At 48.6% G+C, this 12,562-nt stretch overlaps 6 protein-coding genes across 6 annotated transcripts; 4 read left to right on the top strand and 2 right to left on the bottom strand.

Moving 5' to 3' along the window:
* Positions 1–138: 138 nt before the first annotated feature.
* On the bottom strand, positions 139–1,424 carry UREG_06276 (uncharacterized protein; the record flags this gene model as incomplete). The annotated part of the gene is made up of 3 exons (XM_002583263.1): positions 139–934; positions 1,096–1,190; positions 1,410–1,424. The coding sequence occupies 3 exons, from the start codon at positions 1,422–1,424 to the stop codon at positions 139–141; spliced, it is 906 nt and encodes a 301-aa protein (XP_002583309.1).
* Positions 1,425–2,423: 999 nt separating this feature from the next.
* Positions 2,424–4,014, top strand: UREG_06275 (uncharacterized protein; the record flags this gene model as incomplete). The annotated part of the gene is made up of 3 exons (XM_002583262.1): positions 2,424–2,764; positions 2,823–3,872; positions 3,990–4,014. 3 exons carry the CDS (start codon positions 2,424–2,426, stop codon positions 4,012–4,014), a joined length of 1,416 nt encoding a protein of 471 aa, XP_002583308.1.
* Positions 4,015–4,488: 474 nt separating this feature from the next.
* Positions 4,489–5,420, top strand: UREG_06274 (uncharacterized protein; the record flags this gene model as incomplete). The annotated part of the gene is made up of 2 exons (XM_002583261.1): positions 4,489–4,545; positions 5,100–5,420. 2 exons carry the CDS (start codon positions 4,489–4,491, stop codon positions 5,418–5,420), a joined length of 378 nt encoding a protein of 125 aa, XP_002583307.1.
* Positions 5,421–6,010: 590 nt separating this feature from the next.
* On the top strand, positions 6,011–7,848 carry UREG_06273 (fructose-2,6-bisphosphatase; the record flags this gene model as incomplete). The annotated part of the gene is made up of 3 exons (XM_002583260.1): positions 6,011–6,206; positions 6,301–6,887; positions 6,952–7,848. The coding sequence occupies 3 exons, from the start codon at positions 6,011–6,013 to the stop codon at positions 7,846–7,848; spliced, it is 1,680 nt and encodes a 559-aa protein (XP_002583306.1).
* Positions 7,849–8,528: 680 nt separating this feature from the next.
* UREG_06272 (uncharacterized protein) lies at positions 8,529–11,799 on the top strand (the record flags this gene model as incomplete). Its single annotated transcript, XM_002583259.1, has 5 exons — positions 8,529–8,875; positions 9,156–10,123; positions 10,173–11,075; positions 11,207–11,249; positions 11,307–11,799. 5 exons carry the CDS (start codon positions 8,529–8,531, stop codon positions 11,797–11,799), a joined length of 2,754 nt encoding a protein of 917 aa, XP_002583305.1.
* Positions 11,800–12,149: 350 nt separating this feature from the next.
* UREG_06271 (uncharacterized protein) lies at positions 12,150–12,509 on the bottom strand (the record flags this gene model as incomplete). Its single annotated transcript, XM_002583258.1, has 1 exon — positions 12,150–12,509. The coding sequence occupies one exon, from the start codon at positions 12,507–12,509 to the stop codon at positions 12,150–12,152; it is 360 nt and encodes a 119-aa protein (XP_002583304.1).
* Positions 12,510–12,562: the final 53 nt, after the last annotated feature.

Genomic DNA, 12,562 nt, shown 5'->3' with positions numbered 1-12,562 from the left:
TCAGAAGGAAGGCAACATCTTTTATCCACATAATTGTTTCGGAACAGGTCTGTGTATAAAGGGTTTTCATCATTGTAGCTGGGGGCGTGAAAAAAGACTGGGAAAATGAAGTAAACTGGAACATGTACTCACAATTAGCTAACCAACGCTGGGGTTGGAAAAGTAGCTGCTGATACGTTTCTGTTTGGGATCATGTTTTGCGCTTCCAATCCCGCTTCCAGTGCGCTTTAACGTATGGAGATGTCCTCGGCTGTTGATAGCATGAACTGTTATCTTCAACGCAATACCTGAAGGATGATCAGCCGCATGGGCGTCACTGGTCAGATGTGCATCTGTTTCAAGCCTTCTCAGGGACGTAGTCTCGAGGTATACAGAATCAGCAACAAGGGTTGGGGCCTTTGTCATATCAAACTCCATGTAGCCTGTATTAGACCAACCGGGACGCCGAGTCTCAGCACAAACTGTTCCTCCAACAACAAGGTGACTGTCGCGACAAAGCTTGGTCAAGGTTTGCCATAGAACTGACAGGACAATCCCGTGAGAAACAATAGCGATGACCTCGTCAGCCTCTTTGTCAGAGTGGAGATTAGGAAATATGAAGTCATTTAAGAAATGGTTCACTCTTGCGATCATAGATGCTGCTGACTCTGGTTCCCGGCACTCGACGCTAGGAACTGTTGAAAGGGCCGCAGCCGATCGCCAAGATTTACCTTCCAGAGATCCAAAATCCTTTTCTATCAAAAGCGGTGAGAAGACGGGACGGAGTTCTGACCTGCTCGCCTCTGCACATAACCCTTCAGCGGTCAGACGAGCACGCTGAAGTGGAGATGCAAAGATTTGAGTGAACCCGACACCCCGAGTCCGAAAATGGCGAGCAAGCCGTTCGATCTGAAGTATACCATGATTCGTCAAGGCAGAGTCTGTCACGCCAGCGCTGAATAAGAAAGAGCGTGAGTATCAAAAGACATTGGGAGCATGGAGTGAATGGCTTGCTCGAAGGAGTGCACAGAATCTTACTAAACCTGGGCCACATTGTGCTCGCTCTCAGCATGCCGGATGAGATAGAGCCGCATATCGACAGTAACTCATACTGACCCGGATGGAATGCCAGGAGGTTGTCTTTGGGAAAATTGGAATTTTGTCGAGAAATCGAGGATGGAGAGAAGAGAAAATTCTTTTGTGGGAAGAAACTATTAGTGAGTTAACTAGTTGATTAACTTGGCAAAAGGTGTTAATTAGCTAGTCGACTAGTTAGCCAGCTTATTAACTATGCACTATTATTAGACTAACCCATTTGCCTTGTCCTCACCGTCTTTCTTTCAAGTATGCGGCGGGATTCACGGATACGTTCCTCCATACATTTCGATATTTAGCGAGTGACGATTTGCGGGTAATTCATACTGACAAACCTGGCTAATAAACATCTTGGGAACGAGGACAGACAAGCGCAACAGTTCGTGAGTAGTTGCCCTCCCATTCCATTGTTTTCAGTGCCAACCTCGAGCTTGGTAAAGTCGGTTGATTTGATTTGTTTACCTAGCCTCATCTTTAGATATAGTTATTGTATTTGTCAAATTTGATTCTAATCTCACTGAAAGACATACTTTTAAATAGCTATAATAAAACTGATATATTAACGGAAGTGCTGAGAAGCCTGAAGAAAGGAATGTCAGTCATGTTGCTTGGAAATGCGAACTTGTTAGCTAAACCAAGAGAAAAAAATCTTATAAAGGCCATTATCTTGTATTGCTTGAAAGAATGAGCTGCCCGGTTCTATCCCTAGCAATTGCCAACAAGTCCGCACAGTTTTTGAATGGTTAAGTGCGCTATCCAGGGAAAACATCCCAACTTAGTATCTGCAATTCCTCTAAATTATAAGTGTCCATTGGTATCGGCGCATCGCGGATTTTTTCGTCATGATGCGTTGCTCACGCACCCTCACTGACATGCCGTGGCCCAGGAGGACGTGCTCATCTGTTATAAGAGAACATCGTGCAGTAACCGGAATATTCTCCATGATTGACAACAGATAACTGCAAATATATTTCATTCTCAGCTTGATCTCCAATTCATTTCATCCTCACTAGCCGATGACAGAGTCGTTAATACCAATTGGAGAACAACCATGTTATCGCATGCTTGAATGTGGGTTTGGATTTTGGTGCCATCAAGCTTAAGTATAGCTCACACCCAGTTTAGTTATTTTGGTCGGTGTACTAAACAAAGCATCAGGGCCGTGTATTCCCGAGTCTCGATTGTCAAAGTTGGATTCCCTAATCCCAAGGGCTTTGCCGTCCATTGGATCTGACGATATAAAGGCATTTTACTTTGAGATTTCTATCGTCCTTGTCGGTAGGCGCCACACTGAGAATAGGAATTTCACCCAACCGGAATGAGACGACAAGGCTAACACATCGAAGCAGATGGCTTATACCTGGGCGTTACTCGATAAGACTCTTAGTCTTATTCGCAAGGAGGCAGCCGTCATAGAGCAGGAAAGGCTCTCCAGGGACCTTTTGGAAGGGTATCTTAGATACCAACTGAGGGTCAGAAGATCGAGTGGCCTACGGGTGATAAACGAGATCGATGACGACGAAACGGGCGACTTCGAACCTGGGGAGGACGAAAGAAAAGCGAAAAAGAAGCCAAAGGCAAAAAGAAAGGCCGCTGGCGAGATCAGCGAGCGTCCTGCAACGAGAGCTAAGTTCGAAGACGGGCAGGCATTGGAAAGTCCCGAACCCAACCACGCGAGATTGCGCCCAAGGTAGAGCTGAGATTGAATGTTGGTAATTTGTTGAAATGACTTGTCTGACGAGAATTAGTGACGTCGGAGTGGGATCTGGGGAAAATGAGATGCAAAAATCTGAGCGTCCTCTGCTCCTGGACAATTCTGATGAAGTGCCCCATAACCGTTCAGGGTTGGCCGATTCCAGTGACCTAAAAAATGTTCATCATCTCACAATCAGTAAATCATCCATCCTAAACGTTGCGGCATCAAATGTTGGAGCAGGAATACTGAACGATCTGATACAGGACCCAATGTTCTCAATGGCGAGACCATGGGGAAACATCACCGGACTATCCCTGAATTCCATCATCAGTATCCCCCACGAGTCCTACCAGTCCTACCCCAGCCGCCTGCATTTCCCATTTCAGCGCCGGGCCCCGATTGCAAGACCAAAACGGCGGCTTATGATACAATCATCCGAATATAGTCGGCGTGCCGAAGGAAAAGCCGACTCGACCTGCCCAGAGCTCAAATCATCTCACATCGTTTGCACATCCCATCGACTTTGGTTATTTCCCTCCGCCGGACGGATCACAGCCATGTCACTAGTGCTACGACCTTCACCTACGGTGTTTCTGGGGCTTGAGCAGCTCCAGATCAGAGTGAAAGAGCGGCCAGACGGGCAAGGATACATCGAACTCGAGGACGGCCACGCCATACGGGGGAAAGATCCAAGCAGAATGTGCGGTAGCTGCACAAAGGAGCGCGTGGTAGCCGTTGAGTGCACATCGCATGCCATGCGGCCCATCGAAGGTGTAGATGCCCAGACATTCGACCTCACAAAAGCATTCAAAACGTTGTTTGCAGACTTAGGAGAGGGCCGTTGTGTTAAAAGAAACCCTTGGTGCGCCATATGCATCAGTCCCGCGTTTTATCAATGCGTTGGACGACGGGGCAAAGCTGGTACTCGAGGGGGGTGCGGTCTCTTGCTTTGTGATAGTTGTGCGTGGTTGGTGCATTCTCATGATGGCGATATTTCTGGAGTGATTGAAGCGGTCCAAGATGCCGGTGGTAATCTGAGGGCCGATGCAGAGTTCCTCCTCCCCAAGGGCGAGCTGTACCGAAGATATATCACTGATAACGCGTAATTCCGGGAGATAGGTTAAACAGTTGTAGGCAATTCTGACGGTTGCATGATTGATTGACTTTGTTTCTTCCAATTCGATAGCTTGTTTTTCCACTTGATGCTAATTTCCCGTAGTGAAGAAGAGAGCGAGCAGAGCTGAAGTGACGGCACCATCCAGCGAGTTGAGATGGAAATGCCATACAAGCAACCAACTAGTTAGTTAGATTTCTATGGAGTGGCTCCAGCACTGCTTATTAACAAGCCTGCAAAAGTTCCGATGGCGCTCGGAACAACCCGATGGCATCACTGGTCACTGCACAACAGGTGAATGAGAGAAATTCCATCTGACACAAGGAGGCCTTTAAGATTTATTTGCTTCTCCCGGCGTCTTCCATCTTGTTTTCACAGCGATTCATGGTATTTAAATCGTGTTAAACTCCTACGCCGTGAAGCACATCTTTGCCTTTTTCCTTAACAGACTCATCCACATCCTGGCAGGGCTGGTCAGGGCCTGATAGGTAGAGACTGTGCTCCTATCAGTGCTTTGCCCTTTTGCTCCTGTAGTTTCTGGTGCGTGACGACTTGCTTGTCCCTCGAGCTACAGAGAGTGAGGAAGTGGTTGATATTGCCCACGATGGCGTCTGGAAGGTCAGGACGCCGACAGTCTGTCTATAAGATCTTTGGGGCAACGGTAAGTTCTATATGTCCATTCCCTTTTTTTCCATGTCTTAGGACTCGGGAACCCCATGAATGCCTTGGTGCCCAATTTTCCCTCTGATGCTCTATCAACGTCCCCCAACACTGCCACTATTATTTCAGTTTACACTTCTTTGTCATATGGTTTCCATGCAATTTCCTCCTCACTGCGGCATTTTCTTTTTTTTCCCTTTTTTTTTCCTTTTATTTTTCGCTTTGGTCATCATTGTTGGGGCTATGTGACGAATTCTCCCGAGTTGTGGGTGTGGTGCCAGAATGACTGTCTGTGGGACCCCAAAGTCGCACCATATCCTTCACTGGTTTTGCTTTGCTCGGTGGCAAAGACGGATACCCGAACATAAATGGACGTCCGATAGTATCAATTGTGCGACTGCGAAATCCTTGGGCGAGGTCCTAGCCGCCTTTCTTGACAACCGGATGACCGAAACAAATCTATACTTGGCTCGTGACGAGATGTCATGCCACAACTGGGCTCGAACGATCCATTTCAGCGGTTAAGAATAGCGCCGGCGGCTTATATTCGTGAAGTCATCGTCGCCCGTCCTTTTGCAAGTCCAAAAATGGAGTTCACGCGGAACGAAAACTCAATTCATCGCTTTTGCTCCACAGGTCAACCCAGGGCCCGCTGGAGTATCTGAGTCCCATCAAGGCCTAGCCAAAGAGACAACAGCACATGATGGCCGTCGTGGAGAACGTTCGTGTGTCATGTTCATGGAGAATTTTAAACAATGTCGTGATTGCGATGTCATTGCCATGGGCTTTATCGATGGATCGGAGGTCGATATATGCCGTCGAGCAATACGTCTCGAGAATCCCCAAACGACCATCGTTCCTGTTCAACTAGATTGAGTCATCCTGGAAGCCACCAAACTCGGGAAAGAAAGACATACCACGACCGGCAGTGCGATAGATAACGCCTACACAACTCTTTCCGCGCCGCTTTGGCTAGCCTATGGAAGAATTCTCGTCCTCATTTGCATTCTTCGTGCAAGCGCACCCTCGATACTTGCAGCATCCAGCATCAACCGTTTCCGGTGGCGCCATAGTTTGCAGTTATTTAGATGTTTGCTCGCTGTACACAGGCACTGGCAAGATTGCTGTCTCTTCACTCAAAAGGGCGACTAAGCCAAATCGCAAACTAGGCGACTAAGCAGCTGCACAACCGTGAATATCAAGCCGTGCAAACAGTGAATCAGATTCCCCTCTTTGGCAACGATGCGATTGATGTTTTCTGTAAATATTCTCTCTTCCTCCCACATTGTGTTCCTTTGCTCTCTCCAACATCAACTCCGGCATCTCCTTGATCTTTTTTTGTCTACAAATTTGTCCTTCTAATCTTCTGGCTCCTTATTTTCTGCCCTCCCCAGCTGCATATTGCAAGTGTCCTGCATATATACAGTCCCCTCTTCTAGTGCCTTTTTTGGCCATCCCTCTACCCCATGGATTCTATCTCTGAACCCTTCATCACCAAAACCTTCGAGTACCATTGCCACCCAACAGAAGTCCATACTGCCAATAAGCTGGCAAATCTCCCTATCACTTATACTAATGGATGCACCCAGGACGATGACAACAAGATCTGCGTTGTTATGGTTGGCCTCCCCGCGAGGGGGAAATCTTTGATTGCGGGTAAAGGTATGCTCCATGCTTTCTCATTGTTCGTTTTTATCAGCTTGCTGTAGCCTACCACAATCGGAAAAGTATGCAATGTGAGTTAACATGAGCCTAGCATTGCGATACCTGTCGTGGATCGGAATTCCCGCAAAGATTTTCAACGTGGGTCAATATAGGCGCCTGGACACCCCTCAGCCTTCGGCGTCTTTCTTCGATGTCTCAAACCCTGATGGAGAACGACTTCGGCGTGCAGCCGCTGAGGCAGCGGTCAAGGATATGCTAAAGTGGTTCGCGACTACTGATGGCCAGGTTGCAATTCTTGACGCTACCAATTCAACCAAAGAGCGGCGACAGTGGATTGACACTACTTGTCGCGTCGCAGGTATCGCGCCGCTGTTTGTTGAATCGAAATGCGATGATCATGATTTGATAATGAACAACATTCGTGAAGTCAAGACAACCTCTCCAGATTATGTTGGCCAGGACCCCGAAGAGGCTGCGAAGGATTTTATGAATCGCATTCGTAACTACGAGAAGGTTTACGAGACAATTGGTCTAGATGAGGACCACTTCGCCTATGTCAAGTTGATCAACGTAAGCTCGCAAGTTATCATTAATCGCATTCGAGACTATCTTTCCAGCCGTCTCGTCTACTACATTCAAAATCTCCACATCCGGCCACGTTCAATTTGGTTATCAAGGGTTAGTTGGGTTTCCCCATTTGAAGGTCACGCTCACAGACCCCAGCTGACACTGTCTTCAACAGCATGGTGAATCAGAGTTCAACCTTACTGGAAAGATAGGCGGTGATGCGAATCTCTCCCCTCGCGGCGAACAGTACGCCCTTGGTCTTCCGGCCCTCCTTCGTGAGTCCGGCATCCCCACAGGAGCCAAACTCACAATTTGGACTTCCACTTTGAAACGGACAAACCAGACAGCCCGTCACCTTGTAAAAGAGATGGGCTATCAAAAACTCGAGTGGAAGGCTTTGGATGAACTAGATTCGGGAGTGTGTGATGGTCTTACCTACGAGGAGATTCAGTCCCGTTATCCCGAGGACTTTGCAGCTCGTGACGAGGACAAATACAATTATCGGTACCGTGGTGGGGAGTCGTATCGCGACGTTGTCATCCGCCTCGAGCCGATCATTATGGAACTCGAAAGAAGCGAGAATGTGATCATCGTGACGCATCAAGCCGTCCTCCGCTGCATATACGCATATTTCCTAAACATGTCTCAGGAACAAAGTCCATGGATGGAGGTTCCACTGCATACGTTGATAAAGCTCTATCGTCGTGCCTATGGAACTGAGGAACACCGGATCAAGGCCAATATTCCAGCAGTTTCGACCTGGCGCGGCAAAGGCAGCGAAGCCAAACACCAAACCCCTGGTGAAGCGGAAATCCAGGCGTTGCTCTCGTCACGGCGTGAAGTACCCGTCGGCAACACCTCTTCTACGAGTGCAACAGTCTCCGTCACGGTTGATAGCAAGGCTAGCACTGCGGATATTCAACCTACAGACGGCCAAAATTCTATCCCCAAGCAAGACGCGCCAGCTCCTACGAAAGGCAAAGACGAAGTGGCTTCCGGAAATGGTACCAACGTTGATTGTCCTCGCGAACCGCCGGCTCTTGTGAAAAGTGACTCCAAGACAGTTGCCTAAGCTTAATTTCCTCGTGCATTTTCACAACACTACTTTTATTTCGGCGTTGAGCTATTTTTTTCGGATCATATTCAAAGGCTCAAGTGGTTCGGTTTCAGGGGTAGAACGTCATACTATGAAGCGAGGCGCACTCCATGGAATGCAAAAAGGCGTAAGGGAAGAAGATTTGAATTTGGCGTCTACTTAGAATCTGAGAAGAATAATCATTACGGGTGGTCAAGGTACTATGAAAAAGGGAGAAAGGTGCATTTTTCCAAAGGAGCTTTAGGGACTGGGCTCTACACTGGGTTACAACAATAGTATACCTTATTGCCTACCTATACATTTCTCATCATCAGCCTTCTCGTAGCCACTCTGTAATCCAAATAAATTTCTGATAAATGCACGGCGGAAGCCCAAATAGCTAACTAGTTGGTCGCTTACGCTATCAAAACGTCGCTTACTCATCGGAGCTGGGCAGCGCTAGCCAGCCAATCAAATCTGGCCTAGGCACTGGTAAATGACATCGATGCAGGCGCACCACAATCGGGAGCTTCTGATGGGTTCGATGATAGTGTCTGGGGTCGCATAGCTACCTCCGATGTGGCATCTCTGGTTAACGGGGCCCCATTCCTCATGGATATGAAAGCATCGCCCACGATCGCAGGAGAGAACTCTGGGACCGATCATTCCCTGCCATCATGCTCTCCGCGTTCACGGCTCGGCCTCTTGTCGAGCTCCGGCAGCGCGATAAATCGAAGATCGAGTCCCTTTTGGCTTATGGAGATAGACTACTTGCTGGCCTGAATACGGGGAGTTTGCGAATATATCGAGTGAACGAGACCAGCGAGGAAACGGATACCGGCGGCGCTCAGAATGCTGAGGAGAGTGCTGGATCGCCGGCATCTGCGACGACGAAGCCGACGGACTTGCTGCGGGAGGAGGAGAAGTTTGCGAGATACAAAATTGAGCAATTGGCGATTATTAAAGAGGCGAACGTGCTGGTTTCGCTGTCGGGTGGTTATGTGTCTCTCCACGACTGGCAGACGTATCAGTTACAGAGCAGCTAGTGCGGACAAAGGGCGCGTCTACGTTTACTGTGACGTCGAACATCGTCAAAGATAAGAGTACCGTGCGTTCCCTCGATCGTCTCTCGGCTCGCAGGTGCGGTTAAGAGGAAGGTTATACTGTGGACATGGAGGGATATGGAGCTTGAAGAGGACACTCCAGAAGATACATTTGTCACTGGGATAAAGACACTCACCTGGGCGACGGGAACGAAATTGCTGGCAGGTTTATATTCCAGCTATGTGCTTGTTGATATTGAGACGAAAGAGCTTACGGATATCGTCGGACCCGGGAGCATATGAGGACCCGGCGGTCAAGAACACGGGCAGACATTGTGATGTCCGGTATGAGCTATATCGGGATTGGCAGGCACGGCCTCCAAAGCCATTGGCAACTCGGCTTTCCGAAGGCCAGATGTTATTGGCAAAGGATGTCAATACGCCATTTTATCGATACAGATGGCACTTCCCTGGGCCGGAGGCAGATCCCCCGGGGGTACGGCCCCAGAGGGCTGTTGGTTATTCCTATCCTTACATTCTTGCACTCCAGGAGCCTTCGAAAGGAACGTTGGAAGTACGCAACCCGGAAACTTTGTCTTTACTCCAATCAATCTCGCTACCGTCAGCCAGTATTATGCATATCCCCCAGCCCAATATTAGTCTTGCGCACGCTGGGAAAGGCTTTCTTGTTGCTAGCGAGCGCGTTATCTGGCGAATGAACGCCCTAGATTACGATTCACAAATCGACTCCCTAGTTGAACAAGGCCATCTTGATGAGGCAATAAGCTTGCTAGAGATGCTCGAGGATGCTTTGACAACCAACAAGGCTGGCCGCCTGCGACAAGTCAAATTGCAAAAGGCACAATCGTTATTTGATAGCAGAAAATACCGAGCATCCCTAGACCTCTTCACGGCGGCGTCTGCACCTCCTGAACTCGTCATTCGGCTATACCCCAAGTTAATTGCCGGAGATTTGTCGACAGTGGTGGAGGACGAATCGCAATCAGAGCCTGAAGAAAGTGGTAGTTCCACGCCCCAACCGGTAAATGGCACAAAAACCAACGGGGTTGAAGCGACTACAGAAGATAAAATCAAGGGGAAAGGAGTGGGTTACACGCCGTCGGTGAGGTCGTTCTTACGATATAGAACGGATGATGGAACCAGCGAGACGAACAGCGTCCGTGACGCAATGACGGAAAAGGATAGCGGCGGAACGGACAAGCCTCTCCGTAGGTATATGTCACCTGATTCATATATCCCGTACTAACTTTGGCATAGAAGGCAAGGATCTTAAAGGTGCTGTATACGAATTACAAGGCTTTCTTGCAGATATTCGCCGCAGGCTTCAAAGGTTCCTGAACCCAGATGGAAGCGCGAAGGTATCTAACCTTTTCGATAATGGGGAATCGGATGAGTTCACCAAGTCTGTGATAAGCATTCTTGATCTTTCGGATGATAAAGATGTCGATGTTGGCAGCCGATTGCGGGAAACCGCTTCTCTCGTCGACACAACGCTTTTCCGAGCGCACATGTACGCCACACCGTCCCTAGCGGGCTCTCTATTCCGAATAGCCAACTTCTGTGAACCTGATGTGGTCATGGAAAAGCTGGAAGAGACGGGTCGATATAATGAACTTATCGATTTCCTCTTTGGCAAAAAACTGCACCGTCCCGCACTTGAACGTCTCCGAAAATTCGGTCAAGCTGACAAAGAGGAAGAGAGTGCGCCGCAGCTCCTTGGGCCAAGACGGACGATTACCTACCTGCAAAACCTTCCACCAGAAATGATTGATTTAATTCTCGAATTTGCGGAATGGCCGCTTCGAGCAGACCCGGAGCTAGGAATGGACATCTTCCTAGCTGATACGGAGAATGCAGAAACGTTGCCGAGGGAGAAGGTGTTGGACTTTTTGCAAGGGATCGATTCGAAGCTTGCGATCAAATATTTGGAACATGTCATTGGAGAATTGAACGATATGACTCCGGATCTGCACCACCGCTTACTGCTGTTGTACCTAGAAAGGCTAAAGAAGTGGAAAGAAGACCAGGAAGAAGGGAAAGAAGCAACTGAATTTGGGAGCGAGAACGAATGGGAGGATTGTAAGGAGAAGTTTTTGGATATGTTAAAGGCCAGTGCTCAATATTCGCCGGCGAAGATGTTAGATCGTCTTCCTCGAGAAGGTACGTATGCTCCGATATCTTTGACGATAAGCTTGAGCTAATCCGTCATCCGTCATGCGGGATAGACCCAGACTTTTTCGAGGCTAGGGCTATTATATTTAGTAAGATGGGCCAACACAAACAAGCCCTAGAAATCTATGTTTTTAAATTGAACGATTCGCAGAAAGCCGAAGAGTGAGTATTTGGCAGTTTACATCAATTGGAATGGACAGAAGCTAACTTCATCTGTAGCTACTGCAATCAGATATATTTAGCTGAGGATCCCGATGCCATCGTACCCGATAAAATCCACAAGATTTCCCCCACAGACCACGACGAACGTCATCCTTCCATATACCACACCCTCCTATCTCTCTACTTATCCCCACCACACGGGTATGAGCCCCAATATGGACCTGCGATTGAAATCCTTGTAAAACACGGTTCCCGCCTGCCTGCCAGCTCCACGTTAGACTTGATACCCGAGGCCTTTCCTGTCCATGAGCTCGAGTTCTACTTTCGTGGAAGAATACGCGCAGAGAACTCTGTTGTGAACGAGGGCAGAATCGTTGCAGCGCTCAGGAAAGTGCAAAACATCAATACCGAGGCTGATTTACTGCTGGGGGACGGACTTGTTGGTGGGAATAGAGGCAGGAATCGATTCGTGACGGTAACAGAGGAAAGGATGTGTGGTGTCTGTCACAAGCGGTTAGGTGGCAGCGTCATCAGCGTTTTTCCAGAGTAAGTGTCGCCATGCTGTCGAGTCTGGATTGGAGGCCGGCTTTGCTGACCCCAAGTAGTAACACGGTCGTACATCTTGGTTGCGTTAATAGACGAAACTCTGGCGTTTGAAGGACACTTCCCATGTGGGATTGTTTGGGCTTCACTTGTGACGGCGTTCTTTGCACATTTCGGTGACAGGTCGTCTTGCGGTGGCGTGGCATTCGGCGGCTGTATATAGGTTCCTGATTTGGAGTGTATTGCGATTGTTTATAATCCAATTGATACCCGACTGTGTTAACACTTGCTGCCGATGCTGGTGCCAATCCCGACTCTCAACCAAGGCCTTTATAGTGTATTATGAATGTCAAAAATCTAATCTTCATCCTCTTCATTCGCTACCTCCTCTCCATAGTTCTCCTCTTGGCCAATCTCGTCCTTTCCTCCAGTGCCCGTTGCCCTCGCACTGTCCTCGTCCATTCGTGCCGTGAGATACGTGTTGACTTCGTTCTGTAGTGAGGTTACAGCACGCCTAAGCTCAGAGAGATACGCCGTTTTGCTAGTGGTTTCGTCTGCGGTGTGTGACGAGAGCGAGGCGGAGAGCTCATGTTGAATTGTGTGGTGGATTGCGGGCTCGGTTTGGCTTGTATCCGACGGGGATGAGGCGGCGGGGGCTGAGTATACGGCTTTCAGGACGGATGGCTTGTTTGCAGGGGTGTTTGGTGGAGGAGCCATGGTTAATGGCAGGCTAGAAGCAATGTCTGGATTAAATTGCACGATGAAGACCG

The sequence above is a fragment of the Uncinocarpus reesii genome, genomic scaffold (assembly GCF_000003515.1).
Source record: "Uncinocarpus reesii 1704 scaffold_4 genomic scaffold, whole genome shotgun sequence".
NCBI lineage: Eukaryota > Fungi > Ascomycota > Eurotiomycetes > Onygenales > Onygenaceae > Uncinocarpus > Uncinocarpus reesii.
Note: the sequence above shows the minus strand (reverse complement) of the source record. Positions and strands in the feature narration are given on the sequence as shown.